Source organism: Coccomyxa subellipsoidea (genome assembly GCF_000258705.1).
Source record: "Coccomyxa subellipsoidea C-169, whole genome shotgun sequence".
NCBI lineage: Eukaryota > Viridiplantae > Chlorophyta > Trebouxiophyceae > Coccomyxaceae > Coccomyxa > Coccomyxa subellipsoidea.
Window position 1 is genome coordinate 2148695 of NW_005178039.1, and position 24184 is coordinate 2172878.

General features: G+C 57.1%; 3 protein-coding genes across 3 annotated transcripts; 1 reads left to right on the forward strand and 2 right to left on the reverse strand.

Moving 5' to 3' along the window:
• Positions 1–847: 847 nt before the first annotated feature.
• Positions 848–5972, reverse strand: COCSUDRAFT_61634 (kinase-like protein; the record flags this gene model as incomplete). The annotated part of the gene is made up of 14 exons (XM_005649902.1): positions 848–874; positions 1062–1205; positions 1431–1514; positions 1622–1660; positions 1926–1974; positions 2115–2191; positions 2346–2548; positions 2850–2931; positions 3086–3222; positions 3474–3609; positions 3854–4744; positions 4858–4968; positions 5085–5213; positions 5949–5972. 14 exons carry the CDS (start codon positions 5970–5972, stop codon positions 848–850), a joined length of 2133 nt encoding a protein of 710 aa, XP_005649959.1.
• A 635-nt stretch (positions 5973–6607) lies between these two features.
• Positions 6608–20620, forward strand: COCSUDRAFT_61635 (hypothetical protein; the record flags this gene model as incomplete). Its single annotated transcript, XM_005649903.1, has 35 exons — positions 6608–6619; positions 6837–7013; positions 7366–7541; positions 7782–8040; positions 8352–8514; positions 8702–8943; positions 9093–9248; positions 9421–9633; positions 9843–10085; positions 10319–10519; positions 10748–11218; positions 11411–11548; positions 11708–11841; positions 12000–12356; positions 12703–12930; positions 13118–13331; positions 13564–13674; positions 13895–14089; positions 14288–14449; positions 14587–14736; positions 14871–14934; positions 15027–15106; positions 15274–15406; positions 15615–15904; positions 16045–16214; positions 16346–17496; positions 17647–17930; positions 18054–18153; positions 18320–18495; positions 18688–18840; positions 19062–19280; positions 19462–19654; positions 19789–19880; positions 19975–20134; positions 20412–20620. The coding sequence occupies 35 exons, from the start codon at positions 6608–6610 to the stop codon at positions 20618–20620; spliced, it is 7476 nt and encodes a 2491-aa protein (XP_005649960.1).
• A 1279-nt stretch (positions 20621–21899) lies between these two features.
• COCSUDRAFT_40666 (hypothetical protein) lies at positions 21900–23712 on the reverse strand (the record flags this gene model as incomplete). Its single annotated transcript, XM_005649904.1, has 7 exons — positions 21900–22065; positions 22312–22490; positions 22640–22713; positions 22840–22915; positions 23004–23066; positions 23328–23382; positions 23675–23712. 7 exons carry the CDS (start codon positions 23710–23712, stop codon positions 21900–21902), a joined length of 651 nt encoding a protein of 216 aa, XP_005649961.1.
• Between the last annotated feature and the right edge of the window lie 472 nt (positions 23713–24184).

The following is a 24184-nucleotide window of genomic DNA, read 5'->3' on the forward strand; positions in this document are numbered from 1 at the left end:
TTCTTAAGCAGATGCTGGGTGAAGAGCCATAAATGGACCTGCGACGCAACATATTGATTCAATGGTTGCATATTCAAGGGGCCGCCGATGCCACAAGCTCTTGTCGCAACTTTCAGCAAGTGATGCTGCACTTCTTGGAAGAGTGTCTCCCCCGACCTTGAAGTGTTTTTGACACAAGATATGGCGATTTGAGCCTTCAACAAGAGCCCATGTTTACATGAATCGGTCAAAGACACTGACGTCAAAAAAACCCCTTATGATTGAAATGACGGACACTCGGCCATGATTGGACTACTAGACCTAATGCAGGTGCGGGTCAGGTGGGTTCCATGTGGGGCATGTGCACACGTGGGGTCAGCTTCTCCATTAGGTCTTCCAAGCAGCTGCAACGTGCCTTCATTAATGCCCAAAATTTCATGTCAAGAGAGCAGCTGCAGGTCTTTCGATGGGTTCCTGCCAATTGGGAGAGCGGCCCAGCTTCAAGCTTGCGCATGCGCATAAGTGTAAAGATGTCTTACTTAATGACATGCATCATGCATGACTCATCAGCTTCGGAAGCTTCAGCCTTAGCTGAGACTTTCTTCAATTTGAAAGACCTTCAAGTAAGTACTCTCTATGTCAGACTGGCGTTACATAGCACTACTCGTTGGTGGCAGCCTGTGGGGGCACCGCATGGCCGGCCCCACTGGCAGCGCCTCCAATGCCATACACAATTGCTCAGCAATAGAGACTGCATTACATTGCAATATGCCTCATGGAACTCCTCTGTCCCCCTCTCTGGGGTTGAGCGTCATCAAGTCACCGCAAATCTTACTGCCAGTAGTGTCATATCCGCTGCAGTGGGTTGCTACTCGACCAGGACTTGCGCAATCTCCTGCGAGCAATTGAAATGCACAGCATCTGAGCTCCGCTCCTCACAACCAGTCAAATTAGTATCCTGAGGAACTTGGCTTGCATACATGTTGCTGACAATGCACTTCCTTGACATGCATGGTCAACGGCACAATGGGACCTCATTGCAGTCTGTGAGTTGTCCAGCAGAAAGAAGGAGGTGGCCGCACCTCCAGGCAAGGAACAATAGCGGTGAAGGATGGGCGCAGGTCTGCATCATCCTGCCAGCACTGGGTGATCAGCTGCCTCAGGGTCTCAGGGCATCGATCGGGAATGCGAAGCCGCTTCTTGAGCACGCCGACAACATAGATGACCTGTGCCCCAGTCCCACAGAAAAAAATTGAGCAACCCCTTGTCATGTGTCATCTGCTGCATGCGAAGGGTCTTGCTTTGTGAAACCAGTCCAATACCTACTGTGCAGAAAAACTTGACGTCGCACATATCAGTCAAGATGCAGTAGTGTACATCAAAGTGAAACACATAGACGACAATGCAGAAGATCGGCATGAACGGCTTGCTAGTGCAACGGCATGCTGCACCTGCATGGGAGTTGAGAGGTGACCCCACGGCAGTTCTCCGGTCAGCATCTCCCACAACAGGACTCCAAACGAGTACACATCAATCTGCCACGCAACCCCAAGCATCAGCATCAAAGTTTCTGCAATTATCTAAGCAAAGAAGAGGCATGCAAGGTGCACGGAAGCCATAAACTTCTGATCAAGCTCTGCACCTTTTCTGAGACCCTCCTGCCCTCAAACATCTCTGGCGCCTGCAAGAGCAAGCACAGTGAGATGACATGATGCGCCATGCAGCTTGGGAATGCGCAGGGTGTCGGCACTTCAGTGTGACAAAGCCAAGAGATCACTTGCCATGTATGCTGGCGTCCCAGCGTTGGCATTTTTGGTCGACACAAAAGTCCTGCACATGGACCCAGCAGTTTCAAGCAGTTGAAAGAGTAAATTATTGACAATTAATTTGCACAGCTGGGCTGTTGCGGACCTGTCTTTGAATTTTGCAATGCCAAAGTCGCAGACCTTTGCGCGGCCTCCACTGTCCAGGAGGACATTGGAGGACTTCAGATCCCTGCAGCAACAGACTAAAGTAAGTCAAAGCAGTCCAATCTGTCCTGCTTGTTGGCGTCTGCACAGGCCTTGAACCAGCAATGTTCAGCAGCTGCAAGCTTGCTCCTTCAGGCTGCAGGAGTCAGCTGATCAGGAGCGCACCTGTGAAGTATCTGTGGCTGGGAGAAGTGGTGCATGCAGCGAAGTGCATCTGCAACATCTATCGCCACCCTGAGCAGCTGCACACGCGAAGCGCTGGTCAGCATGGACACAACAATTTGCCCACCTGCCACTTAAGGAGCAGATCAACATGTATATATGCAGCAGGGTGATCTACAGCTACTTGGAGATACAGATCCCCCCGATGCAGGCTGTAGAGGAGGCGTGACTCACTTGGGAGTGAGGCATGGGGTTATTGGACCGCGCCCCTGACTTGGTGTGCAGAAGGTCATACAAGGAGCCGCCCAAGGCAAGCTCCTCCACAATGCATATGGTTGGGGGAGCGAGGCAGGCTCCCAGCAGGCGCACTATGCGGTCATGCTGGAGCCCACTCAGCACTTCCACCTGTGCAGCATCGTGCATGCATGTGACATCACCTGGGCGCATGCATGCATCTACAATTCGGCTTGTCAGGCTGTCACGTGATATATTGAGGATGCAAGCGCAGTACAGAAGGTGGTAATGCTTCTAGGGGATAGCGGGAGATGAGGCGTGCCTCCCGCCTGAAGCTTTCCAGCTCCGCTGCGTTTTCAGAGTGAGAGGCTGTCATGACTTTCACAGCCACCGGCCTTCCTCTCCATTGTGCTGCATCACACATGCGCCCGCTCATTCATACAGTCTGGAAAACCATCAGTCCATACAATACGACTTGAAAGAAGGGAACAGAAGCAAAGCTACCTCTGTAAACACTGCCAAAAGCACCCGAGCCAATCTTCTCCTGTAGAGTCACATCTCTTGCAAAGTTGATGTCCGTGAATGCCTGCAAGTGACATGCACACAGGTGACAACCCAGCATATGCCCCTTAAACGAAAGGCATGGATGGCGCCCATCAAGTTACAGCTCTGCTCCAGGGGATTAGCTTATTTGAGCATATTCATTTGAGAGGTTGTCTGGTAGAATAGCTGCAGTGTACCGGTGTGGGTGCGCTGAATGCACGGGGCAGATGGGACCTCTCGTCATGCCCATTGATGGATGCGTGGATTGCCTGTGGTGCTGTGTAGTGTCCCAGCAGAGGCCGCAGGCTTGCGCGCTCCACAGCAAAGACATTTCCTGAGGTGCACCACGGTCTTTTCAGTGATGACCACATCAATGCTCCACTACAACCTTGCCTCATTAGGGATTCCTGGCAATGCCACTTCCACAAACAAGACACGTGAGAGACCAGCTGATGTGCAGGTCACACATGCTTGACACTGCATCCCTTAAGGGCTGCACTCAACATCCACACTGCCCTTCAAGGCATATTTAGTGTCAATCAATCCACGGCTTGGCACCGGAGGGATACTACTAGTATATCTCACCTGCTTGGCTAGGCAACACAGCATGACTAGAAGGCGACCCCGCAGAGCTTGAGGAAGCAAGGCTCTGCAGAGAGCTGGCGTGCCACAGGGAGCCTTGGATCGGTGAATCGGGCAGCAGGGAAGATACGCTTCCCTCCTGCACACATTCATCATGCTTGTCTAGTGCTGTGCAAGTGTCTGGATAAGAAGTTTCATTGGCAGCAGTGCCAGGCCCAGGCGAGCTTGTTTGCTACCTGGCAAGCGCATGCACTACTGCCGGTTTGGGTATTTCCAGCAGGAAAAATTATTATTATTATTATTATTATTATTATTATTATTAGAAGATTTATACCATATTAGAATATCACATTCCCTCCTTTCAAGGCTCGCACAGGGCCCACCTGCCAAGTCCAGCGTCGAGTGAGGGGCGTCGGCTGCAGCAGATGGCTCTCACGCTCAGCATCCAGCTGCAGCGCTGCCAGCGGCGGCTGCTTCTCCTCCTTCGCCTGGGATCCCTGTCCGGCTGCTGCCAGGCCCCAAGCTGACCTCGGGGCCTCTGCCGCTGTGGAGGTGGCAACGAGATGAGTCACCACCGGCTGTGCATGGCCGGCAGAGGTAGGCGTGGCCGCAGGGCTGGTGTGGGTAGGCAGCAGCGCGCCGCCGCGCATCTGCACTGCCGGCTTGTCTTGCCGCGCCGCCGGCCGCAGCTGCAGCGGCCGCAGGGTGGAGGGCGTGTCAGGCAGCGTCAGAGCACCTGAGTGGCCTGCCCTGAGCTCGTGCCCCAAGCCGGGCCACTCCAGCGTCTGAGCAGATGCGCGCGACCTGCCCGGCTGGGTAGGGGCGATTCTGCGGGCTGCCTGACGCCAGCGCCAACACGTGAGCAGGATGGCTGCCGCAAATGCAATGCCGACAATGACGCATGCAGCGGAGATGATGGCAATCTGGCGTCCGTTCAGGGGTGGTGCGGACGAGTCTGCTGCCGCTGTGGTTGTAAAGGAGGCATTGCGCAGTACACCAGCCGGAATAGTCGAGGAACCAAATGGCAGAACTGCTGGACCCGAGGCTGGCGCAGCTGGGTATGCTGGAAGGTGCCCCTGTGAGGTATCAGTCACATGGGGCCCCAGTGAACCATCAGCTGCAACGGAGCGCTGTGAGGCATCTGCTGTGAGAGGCCCCTGTGAGGCTGCAAGGGGGGGCAGCTGCTGCAGCGGTGCAGGCGCTGGGGCGAGCAGATCTGCAACAATTGCCACAGGCCACGGCATCATGTCAATAGATGGCGCTGGAGCAGGCACCTGCGCATGGATCACCGCAACTTGGTCGGGACCAGTAAAGCTGCTTGCCGTGACATGCCAATAGATTGCGAGTCATTTTGTCTGCTATGAGTCAATACACGGCAAGGGCATACCCTCATTGTGGGTGCCGTGTCCGGCAGCCCGCAGCAGAACATCATGCGGCACTGGGCCTGGTTCACCTCAAATGCCTCGCCAGCTCCAGCCACACACTGGCTGCTGGTATCCTGGTATAATCCATATGCAATTGTCAGCTTGTATGTACCAGGCACTCAAGCAGCAGTAGGGGTCTTTAACCTAAGCAAGTCATTGAAGCTGTGCTGGTTGAGTGAGTGGGTTGCACCTCTGCATGCGCCACACTTCCATCTGCAGCAGTGGCAGGAGAGGACGCAATGCACTGCTCTCCATTGATTGTCAGATTACTAATTGCGGAAGCATTCCCTGTGAAGAGGCCTGCTGTGGGCGCAACGCCCTGAACGCCAAATGTCGAGTTGCCTCCATTTGGAGGCAGTGGAGCAGCCCCGGGAACACTTATTACTGTGAATGAAGAGCTGTCCTGAGGCTGTGCCAGCAAGCCATCCTCGACAGTCGTCAGCGTGGCAGATTGCCCCACGGCATCTCCCAATGTCCATGAAGTCTCCCATTCTTGGATTGGGTCCTGTGGACAGAGAAAGAATAAGCAGCTGTGCTGTTGGAATGTATCCTTCATTGGAATTTATTCTGGTTTACACAGGCTCAACTTCACACTTGCCTGTGTCAAGTTTGAGAGCGTGAAGTTTGCTGCAAAATTAGTCGCATTGGCGCTGAGAAGCTGATATTCCACGGTGATGTTACACCGCTGCGTCAACTGCAAGAGCTGCCTGGCGATCGAATTGGCCTCCTTGCCTGTTGGAAGGAATGCATAGCAGCGATTCAGAAAATTCAAGGTGTATTGCCTGTTCCCAGGTGTGCATAGATGGCTCAAAGGATGTCATAGCGCTGAGCAATAACTATAGCTTGCTTAAAAGCATGACAATGAGAAAACGAATCATCTTGCAAGATCCTCTGTTATTACCATGAAAGCTATCAAGGGGCTCCGCTCCTCTCCAGAAGGCCGAAGCAGGGTCACCGGCGCCCACCAAAAGCAGGCCGAGTACCCATGAAACTATCGTGAGGTACGCATCTCGATGCATGCAAATCTGTTTCGGGTGTGACGGCCACCAGCGACCTGCCTGCCCAAGGCTCGGAACATAGACCGAGACAGCTCAGTCGTCTCCAACGACTTTACCAAGCACCTGCCGGATAGGACCGAGTAACCTCCAGTCTAGCGTCTTTGTACATCGCTGCTATGTTGTTCGGGTGGCATAGACACTTGAGCTGCACCTGTACTTCGATTGTCCGAGAATCGCACTTCCAACACGTCAATCCTGCGTTTGAATCCCTGGCTGGCCAAATTTGGAAGCATTGATGCATGATCGTTTTGCGCAGCTTTGCGCACATGCACAGGAGAACCTCGCCTAGCATTGGCAGAGTGTTTTGATTGGGAGAAGAGAGGATCTCTGATCGCTGTGGTAGGTATAGATGTGACTGCACAGACTTCGCGAGTACTTTGATGCACCTAGTTGTTCAGGCAGACAAGATATCCCTTGCAGCCAGAGGTCTCTTGTCAATCTGTAGAGATGCCGAAAGGAAAAGGAAAAGCTGCAAAGAAAGCGGTCCCTCAGCCTGCACAGGTCGTGAGAGAGATCACGCCTGCTGCCAGCGCACCCAGCAAACCTGCAGAATCCAATCCTGAAGATGACTTCACGTCGTCATCCTCGAAAGTTGCATTAGAGTGCAGTGCGGTTGCCAGGTGGTTTGTGCAAGGAGCGAGGTACGTAGACATAAATGCCAATCAAGGTGTAGGGTTCAAAGTCTGCAAGGACTGATGCAAGGTCAGTTGTTCATACCTATCCTTCCGTTGCAGGCCAAAAGCCAAGAAAGCGCTCCTAAGATTGGCGAAAGAATATCCCAGATCGCCTTTGCCACACCGATACCTGGTAAGTTCTGCTCTTTCTTCGGCGATCCGTTATCGTGCGTCCTGCATTTTGCTGATGATTGGTGTCTTCTGTTGCAGGCACGCTTGCTCTACCACGAAGCAGCCACTCTGGATCCTGCAGAATCCACTCAGAATAATAGGCAGCGTCTGGACTTGCTGCAAGAGGCGCTTGACAGCGGGCAAACGGCCAGTGACCTGTGCCCTGCGTCGCTCAGCTGTGCAGCACTCAGAGCGACCATGGTCACCAATGCTCTGGTGTGTGCGAGTCTTGGAAGCTGCCCTTCATTGCCGAGCGGTCAGGAGTGCGAAGAAATGCGGCAGCAGTTCCAGGGAGCTTACGAAGCCTGCAAGAAATCTCTTGCTGCTCAACCAATCCTGAACGAGCCAGTCATCTGCATATCTACACTCACCCAGAAGACTTGCGATCCATGCTGCCTGGTAATGGATCCTTCCTCATTCACCAGCAATTGTGTGATGCCCAGATATTTCGAGGTCCCATTGTATGATGCACCCGCTCAAGGAGCGCCGGCTCAAGAGATATGGACTCTGACATCTGTGCTGTGCATACCGACTGCTGATGTTTGACTTCTTGTTCACAATGGCGCAGAGGATCCAGGACCAGGTGCAGGCGTGGGTGAAGGAGGGCAGGTGGCAGGAGCTGGCTAATGAGAAGAGGGAGGTCCTGCTCCACATGCAGGACGTGCTGCGCAGCTGCCACACCCTGCTGCAGACCACGCAGATCCCCATGAACGGCGTCGTCAACCTGCTGCAGCACATCCTGAAGTGAGCCTGCCACCTGTTTTACCCCTCATTGTATTGATGCATGCTGCAATGAAGCATGCAGAGAAGTTCGCTCCCCTAAATACACATTGCCCATGTCTCAGCAGCCTCAGAGCAGAGCGTGAAGCTTCCATGCAGGGTAGACTGTCATCGGTCCTGCTTGAAGGTGCCCTTTGCATGCCTGTTGACCATGCCTTCGTGTGGTGTGGGCGCCCCATTCAAGGATGCCTTCCCTGTGGACAGGCCGCACCACGAGGAGCTCAAGGCGTGGGCGAATCAGCTGCTGCTGAGCAAGACGGCGCTGCTGGAGGCGCTGCAGCAGCAGGTGGAGAAGCAGCAGGCCATGGCCGACCTCATCAAGCGCATCAAGCCGCAGGACGGCTGCGCCGCGCGCTCGGCCGGCCCAATGGCCAGCGTGCCGCAGCCCTCGTTGGGGCCGCGCCAGGACGGGCCCGCCTCCCAGGCCAGCCTATCCATGGACCGCGACTTCGACTACGGCAAGGTGGCGCCCGCCTGCACATTGAAGCCCTTGCTGCACATGCCTGGTATACTGTATTTCAGCCTGCAGCATCATGAAATGCATATTGCGTCGATGCTCCGCCCTGTGCACACTGGAAGATGTATATGAAGCACATTTGGTGCCGGTGGTGACAATTTGTAATCCTGCAGAGCAGAGAACTTTACGGTAGTGCACGAGGTGTCTGTCCTATGCGTAAAGGAAGATGTGTCTAGAGATCGTTTGCTGCACATGGACATCTACATGTGGGCGGAGCATTGAGATTGAGCATCCTTGAGCATTGTCCTGATGTGCAGGACCCGACGGCTCTGAACCGGCGGAAGGCGCGCAAGGCGAACGAGCGGCGCAACGAGCTGACCATGCAGGAGCGGTTCCAGGACGTGAAGGACTTCTGGCTGAAGCAGGGCCCAACGCGGCGGCGGCAGCTGCTCAAAGTCCCCATCCGGCGCCTGCTGCAGGGTGTGCACCCATTTACCCTTACTGCCATGCATTTAACCTCGCTGCCATGCATAGCAGCGGTGCTGTTGCCCTGTCATGAGCTCCTCAAGGATATCAATGAACCCCTCGCTCTAACAATACGTTGTTGCATGTGCCTTGGGCTTGGTTAGGCTTGATATTGAGGCCGGACTGTGGATTGCACTCGCAGTCATCCAGAGGGAGCATGGGCAGCAGATAGCAGAGGAGCTGGAGCATGGGCTGAGCCTGCTGAGGGAGTACAGCAACATGCGCGCCTGCTTCTGGATCTGCCCCTTCTGCCCCGGCAAGGAGGGCGCGCCGCGGCAGTTCACCAGCGCCAAGGACTTCCTCACCCACGTGGACGCCTGCCACGAGGGCGTCCAGCTCAGTGAGGACGGCTTGCCCTGCATCTGCAACAGCTGCAATTGCCAGGTGCACATTTACCCCCTTTCCAAGCTCCAGCCCAACACGTTGCGGCTTGCCAAAATAACCACGGCACACCCAAGCAGCAGTCATAGGGATGGGAAGATGCCTGGCGACGTTTGGTGGGTTGTGAAAGAGTGCGTTTGTCTGTGGGGCAGGTTGTTGGGGACCACTACAGGAGCACGGCAGAGACGGGCGGAGTGCTCTGCCTGCGCTGCCACCACCTGGAGCTGGTGGGCGGCGGCCAGGCCAAGCTGCAGTCCTATGAGCGCATCGCTTCGCAGGACCCCGCCTCCCTGCACTGCGGCTGGGAGGTGACCTCTTTGCCTCCGCCCCCTGTCATGCCTAGCAAAGTAGAATCTCCATGCTCTGGGTCCCACGCCCCAGCCGCTGTTCCTTCTTGCTATGCAACTAAAATACAAAGACCAGGGCTACTTACCGCTCACTGAGTGGAGGTTAGAATCGAGGCGATGCGTGCTGGTGCAGGATGACTCGGACTTCTTCTCCAGCCGCGGCAGCTTTGGGAGTCTGGACGAGGAGTATGTGCGCGACAGCCTGGCGGCGCTGGGGTCGCGGCTGCCGCCGGGCGCGCTGCCGCCGTTCGGCACCGCGGAAGCCTCGCAGTGGTTTGACGACTGGAACCAGAGCATGGAGGCCCAGATGCGCAGCCGGCTGCCTTTTGGGCCCGACGGGCAGCAGGTAAACCCCTTTGAACGCTACCTTGTTTATGGGGTCTGGCGTCACTCAATCATGTTGCTTTGTTGAGATTTACCAATTTATCACTTTTGGTCTGGTGATGAAGTAGATGCACCATCCATCAGTGGCACCCAAATTTTGCAGCACGCCCAATAGTCTGAGGCTCTTAGCCACCTTAAATGGAGAGATGACATCCATTCTTGGGGTTGCAGGTGCTTCAGCCGGAGCAGATGCCGCCGGGGTCCATGGCGCTTGGGCACCCGGTCTTTGCGCCGGTGCAGCTCGATGCAGGGTCATCTGGTGCGCAGCAGGCGGCAGAGCAGGTGCCGCACCTGAATGGAGGGGTATCGCTGCCCCCGCGGGGCACGCGCAGAAGCCGTGGGGAGAGCGGTGCTGAGGGTGATGGGGGCAGCTCGGCTGCGGCCACCGACGGCAGTGGAGCCTCGCATCCATGGGTCAGTTGCCGCCTGCTCTTCTTTTGTGTTGAATCTTGTGCCCTCGTGCAGCCAACATAGCAGGGATGCGTTTCCAAGTAAGCAGGGGTCAAAACCCAATTGCAGCAGACAATAAAGTCAATCTACTGTCAACAGCCTTTCTGTGGCAAGATGGGTGAGGACGTTGATCTGGTGACGACCAGCACTACTGTTAACGTCTCAGGCACTTGAGTGACGAGCGGTTGTTCTGCCAGGGGGTGAATGGGCCGAGCATGAACAGCGGTGAGGGTCAGACGGACGGCAGCTCGCCCTGGAGGAGCCTGTTCCCGAAGCAGCTGGAGCTGTGGCGGAACGCGTACTCCGAGAGGGCGGCGGGCGCCCAGAACGGGGGCTCCTCCACGCCGATGCTGTCATATGCCGACAGGGTCAGAAAGGCTGGCTTCCCCAAACCAGAGGTATTTGCCCTGTGCTAGAAGTGGTCTGCTATGCATTTCCTGAGCGGGCCGCTCGTTCTCGTTTAGTGCTTTGCAGGTAGTGCCGTGCGCAAACCAGTGCCTTGCCTGTTGCAATGCAGACGTCTGAGGGCATGTCAGGGGACACTGCGGCGTGCATTGCTTTTGAGACATTTGCAGGGTTCCCACCATTCATCTGTGTGACCTTCAAAGATGTTGTGCTTTCCGCAGGCGGCCCCGCTGCCTCCTGCTCTGACGAATGGCACTGCGCCGCATGCGGCTGCGTCCTCAATGATTGCCATGCAGCCGATGCCTTGGCTGCCGGCCAGCGGAGCGCCATTGGGCATGATCCACGCGCCCTACCCGGACCCTGCTTCTCTGGGGGCCATGCTGCCCATGGAGGCTGCCCAGATCGGGCCGCCGGGCAGCTACGAGGGGCAGCTGGTATCGCACATTATGCAGTATATCAACAACCTGTGGCGCGTCGACCCCAGCAACTTTGCGGCCACGCTCAACATGATCTGCATGCGCGCGCCCGCCCTCATGCAGCGCATGATGGACCACGAGCTGGCCGCCAACGCCGCCGTGGACGAGCGTTTCGCAGCACAGCAGCAGGGCGCTGCCGGGACGGCTGCGGCCGCGCCGTCGCAGCCCGCTCTGCCGCCCTCCAGCAAACCGCTGCAGCACCCGCACGAGCTGGAGGTGCACACAGCATCTTGCATTAATAACCTCAGCAACACAAACCTGACATTTTGATGCGTAGGTAGCGTTTGGTTGATTTGATTAGGTATGTGACAGACTGCAATGTCGCTATGCATTGAAGGGGATATAGTGGGATAAACTTTGATGGCTTGTGTTAGTTCACTGATCGATGGGCTATTGACACTGCTGCAGGCGGCGCTGAGCCAGCTGCCCATGGGCGACCTGAACACGCTGCTGCGCTACATCTGCCAGTACATGCCGATGGGGCCCTGCCCGGGCGTCGTCCCCCCCACTGGCCCACCCCTCTCTGACGGCACCAGCAGCGACGGGGTGTGCCTTCTCCTGTTGCCATTGCACTACTTATTAAAGACCATACAGCCAGAATGAGTCCGTACGGGTTCCACTAACTCGTGGGAGCAGTGGGAGAGCCCGTCCTGAAGTTGCAGCGTGAGCAGCTGAGGTGCTGAGGGTAGTGGGTGCTGCGCGAAGGGGGACTGGGACGAGGAGCAGGTGTGCCCGCCGCTGTTCGGCTTCGCATCACCCTCGGACGCAGACCAGCTGGACAACATCGCCGACGACGTCCTGGGCGCTCAGGGCGCCGAGGAGGACACCCGCCTCATCAGGTGCCGCCCCTGCCGTCCCCACTCTCTACCTATGACTGTAAGACAGGGGTGCCAAGGCTGTCATATATAGACTGCCGTTCTAACCCTACCAGATGCAGAGCAGTTGTCAACAAGCAGCAGAGGGACAGGGTACTGAAATGCATCTGTCTGTGTGGCAGGGCCCAGGAGGAGCCAGAGCTTGAGGACAACACGGCGGAGGCAGGGGAGCCAAGCCTGGTGGTGCAGCCCTGGTGGATGAACCACCTGCTGGAGGCCAGGGGCGCCGACACAAATGGAACCCCCGGCGGCACTACCACCGGCGGCATCGCGGAGGCGGACGTCGGTCTGCGGCTGCTGCGCTGGGCGTACGGCGCGGTGGTGAACACGACGGCCGCGGCGGTGATGGAGCGGCGGCGCGAACTGCTGAGCGGCAAGACGGCCGACGCTGCGCTGCTGGGCCTCTATGAGGACATCGCACGCGTGTGGCGCCGCCTCAACGAGCTCGGCTCCAAGAAGAGCCGCCTGCAGCAGCTGCGGTGCGCGCTAAGACCACCTTCCCTACTGTGCAGCGAAAGATGTATGGAGCTTGCGAGAGTTATTACAGAAGCAGCTTGCGCAAGAGTGTCTTTCAGGAGGTGGCAGCAACGAGGACGATGCATGCTGCTGATTGCCATGCCAGGTACTGCCAGAGCAGTAAATGCATTCTGCCCTGTATTCGATAACCCGAAAGGCGCCTTTCCATTCAAGCATGCACATGATCTACTGCTCTGCTGGAGAAGTTTCTTGAAACTGTGGACTGCTGGTGTGGCCCTGCATTCATCAGAATGCCAGACATATTGTAGTAGAACCACATTAGCGTTGCGCTTTGTGCGATTCTGGCAGGCGCGGGTCGGAGCGGGCGATCCGGGAGGTGCGGGAGCTGGAGGAGAGGGGCTCGGCGTCGCTGCGGGCGCAGGCGGCGCAGTACGTGGAGGCGCTGCTGCCTCCCAGCGAGGCGGCCCAGGGGCAGCCCTGTGCGCCCTCCGCTGTGCGCCAGTTCTGCGAGGCCGCCGTCAAGCAGCCCTCCCAGGAGCAGCAGATGCAGCTGCTCGCCGACCCCTCCGCTGTCAGGTCAGCCTTTTGATCTACACCCTTCTTTCCCAACCAGCTGGAATACTCTTTTTCCGTCGTCGCACCAAACACCTGCAGATTATCAACTGCAAGGTTCTTCACTGAACCCTGAAGCTTGAAGGACAATACAGACGAGAGGAGAAGTGCAAAAAATGGGGTGTTGAAGTGGTTGGGGGCCGGCTCGCAGGTACGCGCAAGCGCTGCTGGACAGGGAGATGGCGGCGCTGGGGCTGCAGCAGGCGATGTGGGCGGAGGAGGCGCGCGAGAGCGCCGTGCAGGGATCCGCCGCGGCCGAACGCCTGGCCGCCGCGCAGGCCGAGCTGGCCGACGCGGATGCGGAGCTCAACCACGTGCAGCTGGAAGGCCCCGCCAACCACCGCAAGCGCGACCCCATCGACAAGGTGCGGCCAAAACACAGCGGGCTTGTGTCAATTTCTTAGTTGAACATCCTTCAGCATGTGGTACTGTGGCACTGTTGCAGATTGAGTCAGGCAGCCATAAACGTTATTTGCAATTGTATGATTGGCCTTGCACCTGATGCTAGATGCAAGTTTGCTGAGCACTGCAAGGCAATATGGCCCAGCAAAGAGCTTTGAGTGGTGGCTTGATACATGCTGGTGTGTTGCCGGGCAGGCTACAAAGGAGGCGGAGTACCGGGAGAAGGTGGCGGACCTGAAGGCGCGCATCGACAGCTGCACCGCGCGTGTCAACTCCGAGGAGGAGCAGGTCAACACCGCCAAGGTGGTGCCCCTCTTCCACTCCCGTTGCCATCAGGGCCTTCTCTCTTTCTCTAACACGCCCCTAATTTTCTCCCCGACCTAATGCCTTGTGGATGACATGTTCTGACCTGCGCAAGCCAGCCAAGAGGAGAGTCCCTGTGGAATACAGGGATAATATTATGCATTGTCCTCTCCTATGTGAAGGTGAGAGGACATTTGTAGAAATGGTGCCCATGTGCATGCAGATCCGGGAGGAGAATGCGAAGCGGCAGCACGACAACGCGGCGGCGCAGCTGCGCACGTGCACGGACCACCGCTGCACCATGGACGCGCTGCTCAACCCGGACGGCGTTCCCTCCGACTTCCTGGCGGCCGCCGACAACTCTGAGGCCGCATCCCTTGCGCAGCAGCCCTGGTACCGCATCCTCTACGTCGCCCAGGTGGGCCCACTCGCATCCCTGCAGCGTTGTGGAGCCACCGCGAGACACTCTGCCCATTGCCTGGTGGCTTAAACCGCCGGTCTATGCAGTGTTGAGCTCTTGAGCCATTTGTGACTCTGTTGAGGCTTGCATGACTCTCTTGAGGGACGGAGATGACAGCCTTGTGAGCTAATGGGGGGGGTGTGCTGTCCATGGCAGGCCATCAACCTATACGCGGAGAGGCCATACCTGCAGCCGGGGCTGCCGGAGGCCCGGGACTTTGCACAGGCGACCGAGCACTCCAAGCAGCTCACCAACGCCTTCAGGTCCGACATCCAGAAGTTCTGGGACGAGCTGGAGAACGCTCGGCGCAAGCTCCAGGTCAGCTCTTTTCACCATCACATGAAATACCAACGAAGTTTACAAGATTTTACGGTTGCACCCATGCAGAGAGAGGGACAAGGCACTTAAGGAAACTGCGCACTGGCGGCTGAGAGACTGCCGCTGTTGATGCGCAGGAGCTGGCCTGCGTGGACTTGGCCGGGGAGATAACTGAGAGGGCACTGGAGCTGGTGCGTGCACACATCGAGGCAGCTGCCGCCCACGACAGGGAGGAAGCTGCCGCGCGGCTGCTGCTCGAGCTGGAGCTGGAGGATGCCGGCAAGAAGGTGGGGTATTGGAGCTCTTCTGCCGCTGGATGGGCGTACAAACTGGTGTTGCGAAAGGGAGGCAGGGGCTTCAGGGCCCTTGATGATCATGATTGCCCTACATGGATCTCATTTTGGTACTTGCATTCATGCAGGCTGCCGAGGAGAAGAAGGGGAAGAAGATCAAGGCGAAGAAGAAGGCTGGCAAGGCTCCAAAGGGTCAGTGCTTGGTACCATGCACCTCAACTGTGCACACTTACATTGTCCAAGTTCCAGGAGGCATCAGCCCAAACTCTTTCGCATTGTTGCAGGTGAAAGAGAGAGTGAAGCGGCGCTTCAGACAGACGCAGCGCCAGCAGCTGCGAGGATAAAGCAGCAAGGGTCCCAGAAGGTACCGCTCTTGAGCATCAACCTGCTTGCTACTTAATACAGCTGAGTGGCGTCAATAGCTTGACACCTGTCCTGAGGTGGCTTGGATGCCTTTGTGCATACTTTTGTGCAGAAGAGCATCTCTGTCTCAGTCTTTGCAGAAGCACCAAAGATGTTTGCTGTGATTAGGACCTGGACATTGAGTATGAGGCGGCGCTGGAGCGGCGAAGGAAAGAGGTTGAGGGGGAGAAGCTGCAGCGACACAAGGAGCAGGAACGCCTCCGGACGGCCGCAGCCAGCCAGCAGCAGGCTGAGACCTCCGGTACGCCTCTTTTCCCATTCCCATCATTTCTGTCTCTTCCATGTCTTCGCATTTCACGTATGTTCATGACGTGTACTCATGTCATGTGTGCCATATTATGCCAGCACATAGCAAGCTACCAGCCTGCAAACGCCCTCCGGTTGGTTTAGAAACATGATGAATTTGTTGTGAGGGCGTACCCGACTTCACCTCGGTCTGTGACTGGCAGAAGTGACGAATGGAGCGTCGGCCGCTCAAGAGGAGGAGTCGAGCGACGGGGAGGCAAGCGCGCCGGCAGACGCGCCCGCCGCCGAGCCGGGGCCCAATGGCCTCATGAACGAGGCGGAATTTGACGCGGCGACCCGTGCAGCCATCCAGGCCTCCCTGCGCGACGTGAAGACCCCCCGCGAATCCGCTGGCGGCCCCGACGCGCAGCCGGAAGCGTCCCCCGACTGGCAGGGCCCGGCCGCCGAGGCCAAGAAGAAGCGCAACCGCAAGCAGCGCTACAAAGAGAACCTGGTGCGGGGCTCACTTAAGAGCCTGATTTCTAAATTTTATGTGGCACTGCAAACCGTCTTGATGAGGAGTTTGTGTGCTGAGGGTGAATCTTGGAAGTCTGGGTATCACTCTAATATTTATGGGATTTGATGTGACTGCAGGAGAAGGAGAAGGAGGCAGCGGCCCCGAAGATGCGCATCGTGTCGTACTTTGGGGACTGGACCTGCGAGTGCGGCCGCCAAAACCGCCTGTGGGACACCTGCAAGTGCCAGAAGGCCGGCCCCTGCCGCGACTGGGTGCGCGGCCGCTGCAAGTACGGCGACGAGTGCAGGTATGCCAAAGGCACCCGCAACTTTGCTCTCCCTCTTCAGCAAAGCAACCATGCATCTGTGAAGTGCTTGCTTGGGGTAACACTTCTTGTTGCCAGCTTGAGCTGACGGATTAGTGGCTCTGAATTTGCAGGTTCTCGCACCCGCCATTTGACCTGCCATCGGGGACTGCGCCATCATCACCGATAGCGCGGCCGTCCAGCGACGCGGAGCAGCTCAACCCGCTCGCACAGCCGCTGCCGCCCGTGCCGCCGCCGCCCTCCGCAATCACCGCGCCCGGGCCCCGGGACGGCCGCGCCAAGGCCGTCGCCATGACCGCCTCCGCGTCGGAGAACTCCCTGACAGGCATGCAGCAGAGCGTGCCTCCTGCCTCTCCCGCTGCTCCGCAGCTTACGAGCACCTGGGAACAGCAGCAGCCACAGCAGCAGCAGCAGGAGCCAGCAGCATCAATCCAGCCACCCCCGCCACCGCCGCCGAAGCCGGCGTCGCCGCAGGTGTCACCGGATGCCGCGCAGGCAAAGAATCATCCGGTCCCTGAGCAGCCGCCGCTGCAGGAGCAGCAAGAGCAGCAAGCCCAGCAGCCGGCACCGGCAGTGCATGAGCACCCAGCCTTTGCGGGCTGGGCAAAGGCAAAGGCGCAGCAGCCACAGCAGGAGCCCGTGAAGGAGCAACCGCCACCGCCGGCAGAGACGAGAGTGGAGGAACCCACCTTCAAACGCTGGGCCCGGGGTGCACCAGGCCCTCTGGCACGCGCCGCAAGCGCCTCAGCCGCTGCCACCAGCGCCATCATATCCAACACGGACCCGGTGGTCTCCTGGAACCCCAGCGGTGTCGCCCTCGCACCTGAGGAGAGGTCACCTCCCGCAGCAGCACAGGCTCCTGTGGCTGAGGGCCCACCCACGCAGGACCAGATCGTGGCGCCGCCAAAGCGCACAGCCTCGCTGAGCCGGATCTTTCCTGCGGCGGGCGGCCCGGCCGACACCGCGGCCATGCCCGGGTGGGCGCAGATGGGCGGCTGGGGCCGTGGGAATGGCGGCCTCGGCGGCGTCGCCGTGGCCGCCACGAGCATCGCCCCGCCTGCTGCTTCGGCTGCGCCCGCTGCGGTGGATGCGTTTGACCCGTTCGGGGACAACCCGCTGCACCGCGCGCTGGCGGCCGACTACCGGCGTGATCCGGTGGTCGCGCAGCCGGCCCGCAAGGCGCCCGGGGCCGGCCCCCTGCTGCGGCCCAGCAACCCTGCCGCTCAAGCAGCACCCCCGCTGCGGCCGGCATTGCCCCCGCCAGGTGAACATGGGCAGACTCTGGTCCTCTTGCCTTGTCCCTGAAGTAGTTGCATTGTCTCTGTGAATTTAGTTGGGAAGGGTGCTGTTTGAAGCATGAGTAAAACGTAGAAGAGGGATACCAGGGACTTGATATCCGGGTGTGTCTGTGCAGCTGCGAATGTGCACAGGGCTGAGAGCGCAAGCGACATTCTGGGCTCCATGTTCTACGGCCAGCAGCGTTTGGGTGCTCCAGAAGTGTCGCTGGCCCCTTTGTTGCAGCAGCAGCGACAGCAGAGCCAGCTGGCACAATGGTCGATGCTGCAGGGCCAAATGCGTGGGTCACCGCTCCCGTCTTCCAACTCCAATAACGGTGCAAACTCCGTCGCCTCGCTGCCGGCATGGCTGCCATCAGCATCTCCGCAGCAGCAGCAGCCCAGACCGCCAGGGCCTCCTCTGGTAAGTGCACTGATTTTCGTTATAAGAATTTACGGCGGGCTACCAGCTGCAGAGGGGTGCATTACTTGCAGGGTGAGAAGGTGAGGCCTGCAGGATGTTGAAGGGATATACTATGTTGGCCAGGGTATCAACGGAGGATGGGAGGGCAGTGCCGCGCTGCAGAATGGATACCACGGCAAAGTGCCGTCCCTGTCTCGGACCAGCAGCAGCCCTGTCATCTTGGGTGCGCCTCATTTCTGCTTCACATGCAGGATCTCTGAAACTGCTGCACCAATACCGTCATGTAGTTTTTGTACCTTCAAATATGTGGACCTTGCAGCCTTGAATGCATATAAGTGGCAAAGGAGGAAGGAGATGTGGGCATGACAGCTGTGATGGCATATGTGTAGGCCAGCGATTTGAGGAGCAGCTGGGGCAGAGGCGCCTGCCGGTGCCCAAGGCGGCCCCCGTGTACGGTCTCGAGAGGGTGCAGGCTGTGAACAGCGACCTGCTCAGCTTCCTCAGCGGAACATGCATCGCCCTGTGGCACCTGCCCCAGTTCCGCACCAGCCTCATCACCGTTCAGGTGCTCCCTGATTCTCTCATCACAAACATACAGTACATACAGTAACATACAGTTGATGCTCAGTAAGTCTCTAAGTATATCTACATTGCATGATGAGAATGCCACGGTGGACGCCCTTTGGTAGCCTGCACTCAGGAGACACCGCCATCAGCGTTGTGGAACTGACAGCACTTGGGGCATTGGTGTGTCCAGGACTCGCAGCTGCCGGCCAGCCCCAACCTGCGCGTGCTGTCCGGGCTGCGCGCCGCGTTTGTGGCACTGACCGCCAGCGCTGGGACGCCCTCCTCCCGCTCGCCCTCGCCCTTTGGAGCGCCCACGCTCAACGGCCTATCCAACCCCACCTCCGTGCGCCCCCACCTGCCTCTCCTGCACACTCAATAATCGCCCATCAGTCAACTGACTGACTACCTAACACTACGCCAGACCTCCCTGCTGTCAAACATGTACTGCTGCTACAGAGTAGTGCACAGTCACTCCCACGCAGCTAGTCTCAAATGGCTCGCAGGATGAGTCAACAAAAGATGTGGCCGCCGGTGGCTAATATAAGCTGTTCATTTGGCGCGCAGGTGTTGGCGCAGCAGGGGACGAATGCGGCACCGCTGGAGGTGCGAGAGGCGCTGGCGCGCGCGGTGGAGGACGCGGTGGGCGGCGCAGCGCTGCAGCCGACCGACCTGCTGCAGGTGCTGCTGGCCTGCCTCGACCGCGCGCTGCCCACGCCCCCCGGCCAGGCCTCCATCTTCCAGCAGCTGCTCGGCCTGCAGGCCCACCAGGCACGCCACGCCTTTGTTTGTGTCTCTTGCCCTCCGCCTGCACTACCTACACTCCAACCTCCTATGAGCTGCTGCATACCTGTGGACTGCTGCATGTGTGCGAACAAACGAAAGTTATTGCTTGAATGGAGGCCTGAGGGTTGATTCGGGTCGTAAGAGGTGATTGGAGGGATGACAAGTTATGGGTGTTTTGCAGGTGATGCAGTGCGGGGGATGCGGTCGCGGGCAGGAGAGTGCAGCGGTGCGCATGGTGCAGGTGCTGCCGGCGGCTGTGGTGCGCGCTGCGGGCAACCTGCAGCACAGCCAGCAGCCCTCCCTGGAGTCCATGCTCGCCGTGCACCTGTCAGAGACCCTCTCCATCGGCGTCTGCCCCCCTGGCAAGGCAAGGCGTTCCCTTGAAAGCTAGGCAATCCGCTGCTGTTGTCAGTCACTGGCCCACTGCCACACAATGCAGCCACTCCTGCCACCTGCTGCACATGCATAGACCCTGGGGTTTCCTTGCGTGTCGTGCTGGATCTGGCAGGCGCTGTCAATGAGAGGCTCAGCATCCAGACCGACGGTCTGCCAATTCCAGCATATCGTGTGCAGAAGTCCCCGGAGATGTTGATGCAGCAGGTGAGGGGGACGCATTCGGATGCGGCTGTGGATCCCGTCATGAACTTGAAAGAGAGCAGAACAAGCAGTGAAATTTCTGTTTGTGCGGTTGCAGGGCGGCTGCGGCTGGAAGGGCAAGGCGATGACGCGGCTGAGCGGGTCCCCCGCGGTGTGCGTGGTCGCGCTGGCCTGGTCCGGCCCCGCGCTGCAGGTGGACGTCGTCGCCGTCTGCTCAGCCATCCCCCTCAAGCTCGACCTCAAGCAGGCCTTCCCAGGTCAGCCCACCACATGTCCCCACCATGCCCACGCACTCCCAAGCACTCCTTGACACAGACTAGAATTGGGATAATGCTGCTGAAACCCTATCTGAGAAGGCACGCGCAGGGGTGCCGCCTTCGCTGCTCCCCCTCAAACCAAATTGGGCATCCTTCGGGGTGCAGCATGTGCAGGCGGGGGTTAACATTGGTGGATATATCGTAGTATACCCCAGCAGGCAAAAAGTCCATAGTAAGATATGAGCTGGGGCAAGCGGGTGATGTGTGACCTGCGCAGGGGTGGGCACGGAGGCGATGCGGCTGCGGTGCATGCTGTGCGGCAACCTGGGCGGCCACATGACGTTTGCGCGCGAGGCCGCCGGCGACTCGTGGCGGTTGTTCGCGGCCGGCGCGGCCATGCCCGTCGGCGAGTGGCCGGCCGTGCTGGCGCGCTGCCGCGTGCACAGCCTGCAACCCCTCGCGCTCTTCTTCGACAGCGCCTGGTGATCGGCCCGCAGTGCCACGCGTGCTGCGCTGGCTGTCTTGGGCACCGTGCGTGTCAGTCGCTGTCCCAGGCAGATATATTTATATATATTTTTTCACACTCCAACCGCGCCAGCTCTATGGTGCTTAGGAAAGGCATGGAACTGCCTGAATATAACTGAAATGTGGGATGGAGGCCGGCATGCATGACATGCTCTAACCCCTCCAATCTCCTAGCAAAGTGCCCTTGTCTGTGAGTGTGTCGAGACTACTGCTCTGCACAGTGGTGCACAGATGCAGCCCTCATTTCATGCAGCATAGGCACATTATATTTTCGTGCCTATCCTGCTGCTAGAGGCGTTTCTGTTCAAGCAGCATTAGATGACCAGGATCTTCGCGGCATCAATGGATTCTGCTGTTCTGTACTATCTTATGCAACCCCCAGGTGATGCGCACTTGCGCTAGCCCCTTTTGAGAAGACTGTAGGAGAGTATGGAGCGAATGGTAGTCAGCCTTCAGATCTTTCTGATGTGAAAGGAGTTGTCAGAAAACAGATAATTATGCAAAGGAGAGCCAAGGCCAGCCTGATGGGCAGAGTCTGAGGTGCTCTTTGACTGAAATATCCTCCACACCGTGGCTCAAGCTTGGCCCCCTGACTTGATTTGAGCTGGGTGCACAGGTCCTAGAAAGCCAATCAAACAATGCATGGTCAGTACAGAGCTGCAGATGTTTTTATGCTAATGTACACTAGCAAAGGTTGATTAAATTGTGGTTGCCGGAAAGAGTGCAGTAGCAGTAGTGGCACCTGTAGGTTCATCACCATGGTACCAAGTATTGGTAGCAGTTTTGTCTTTCATTGCGCTTCGGTGTTTAAGGGAATGATGGTATTGTGTGTACAGAAGATCACACATGTGTAGCACTGTACTTGTGGTCTTGAATGGATACTTGGTGTCTCGAGGTCTTTAATGCCAAAGACGGATACTTGCTAAGACAGCACTAAAGTAGTAATGTCTTGGGTAGTGCACTCCATGTGGGAGTTGAGCTGATGTCAACAAAGCTAGAACCCATGGAGACATGTCATAGACGTGTAACATGGATCCCTTGTTGGATGTAATGTCGTTCAATTGACATGACCACACAAAAACAAGCATGTGTGGTGTGAAAGCTTCTTACCAAAGCCTCTCCACCCAAAGCCAAACTGTTCCAGCACAAATTAACCCCTGATGCTGCACATGTGTACAAGGTACATGTCTGGCAGATAAACGACCCAGCTGCAGACTTCCAATGAAGGCATAATCTCAGCTCAGGGCAAGCGGGGCCAAAGACGGCCATACAGCAGTGACAGGACAGCCAGAAAGCCGAGCACCATGATCAGAGTGACCACATTGCGCAGCGTGCATGTGCGGCCTCGCTTCCTTCGCCGCGCAGGCCTGACATCCGAACCTTTCCTGCCCTCCTCCTTGAGATCCCTGAACAATCACATGCCGTCTCATCTCAGGGACGGGCCTCCTAGGGCCCAATTGCCTCGCTTGGTCTGACATGGCGGTTACCCCAGTACCAAGCAAGTGCTGGATGTCAGAGGTGTTCTAAGGTATAAAAAGATGAGTTGTCAAGAGTTGGTAGTCTCTCTCTCCCATAAGGCCCCTGTGACCGTTACAGGTACAATTGTCCCGGCTTGCATGAGAGCAAATGGCGCGTAAATGTCTGCAGCGTACCGATTGGTGACCGGGAGGCCTGGCTGGAAGAAGCTGGGGAAGAAGCGCTGCAAAGAGCGGCGAATGCCGGAAGAGCGCTTGGCATATTTCGCGCCTGCATCGCCCTCCCCATCCCCCAATCCCTGACCCGACGCCCTCACATCCGCAACTGCAACTCTGTGCAGCGATGTCCCATGCGCCTGAGATGCCACCAGCAAAGCCCGTCGATTGAAAGGACAACAAGGCAGTGCCATGTCAGTAAGATGCGCGCTGTAAAATGACATCACGTATTGTGCATGGTTGCCGAGTATAGTTGTGACAAACATGCGTATGGAGTAGCGGGACGCACAAGAGTATTCTGGTACATGGGCATAGCGCCCTGCTGCCCTGCTGTGCCATCCCCTGATGTTGTCGCACCATGACCTGTACAAATGCAACAATGCCGGGCTGAGCGCTTGAGGATATGATGTGGTGGTGCACAATGCTCTTGCTGTGCCATCTGTTGAGAGGACTTATGGTGGGTCCTCCCAGGATCAGTCTGACAATCACCTGATTGTGTCCTGGCCTCAAAGGCTTGGGCTCCTCCATTCTGCTCTGGGATGGTCTTCTGTGCTGGAGCAGCACCCTGCAGAGCAGTAGGGGTTTGAATGCATTGCGCAAGACAATGCAGCACTGTTTCCCACAGTGGACACTTGAGACAAGCCGGAAGTCACCTCAATGACATGAAGCTCATCAATGTCCTGGAGATCATCCAAGCGAGTAACCTTCTCTCCGCTCTGCGCAGACACCGCAGGATGTCACTATCTGGAGCACATATGGCAGCATGTATCCCACAGGAGTGAAACACAATGTAAAGTGGACGGCAAAGGGGCTGAAGAGGGGGACTCACAGAAACCAGGTAAATGCTGTCTATATCAGCCAGCTTCAGTTTGGTTTGGACCTGCAGCAATTCCAGAAGAGTTGAGCCCCAGAACAATTGCTTGTACATGCTGAACTCTTTGAACAGAGAAACAGAAGCCCATCGTGATTGTGATCACCTGCACCAGGAACTGTTCCCAGGTGAAGTCATCAGGAACTGGTACAGCAATTTTCCTGCACCCACAGAGATCATCTCAACGCAATATTCGCAGCTGCCAGATGTCTCCTCACGCGTGCGACACTGGATGTGGTGACTATACAGGTGAGCAGGTCTCTTGGACGCTGCCACCACTCATGATCTCACCGTCGAGGCTTTGCGTCTTTAACGGATACAAACACAAGACGAGATGCATCCTGCAGGCAAACAACAAATCTTCTTGCCAGTAGTAAACTTCATTTACCGATTATTTTCAAGCTTGTATCTGTACAGTAAACCGCATATCGTTGGCATAGAAGTACAATCCACCCGACATCAATATCTCTGTAGAGTTTTGTCTTTACCATTTTGTCAGCAATGTAGTTTGCAGAACGGCTCTGTGTTGCCGATCAAATCATCCCTTCCTGCTGGAATAGAGAGGGCTGACTTTGTCCTGTGTTTTGTTGAAACAGAAATCTAGAAGAGTAAGTGGGTATATGCTTAAATGGGGCCTGGAGCACGCCTCTACACTGCCAGATCAAAGTTCTCCTCACTTGAATGTTTAGACTGATCTGCCCAAAATGGGCAGAATTTTCTTCCCGCCTTCGAATTCGAAGTGCCCGAGGCGAACGCACCCACGATACGCTACGACTTGGGCCTGGCCGTCACATATTTCTCCTTTTATTAGAAGAGAAAATAGAAAATACATCGCGCAGTAAAAGTGTGGTCTGTTCTGTCATTGGTATTACCTCGTGTCCGCAACGCCATCGATCTATTTTGTCGACAGACAATCACTGTTATTCGCTGTGTAATAGAGTTGAGTCTCCAAAATCTCGTATG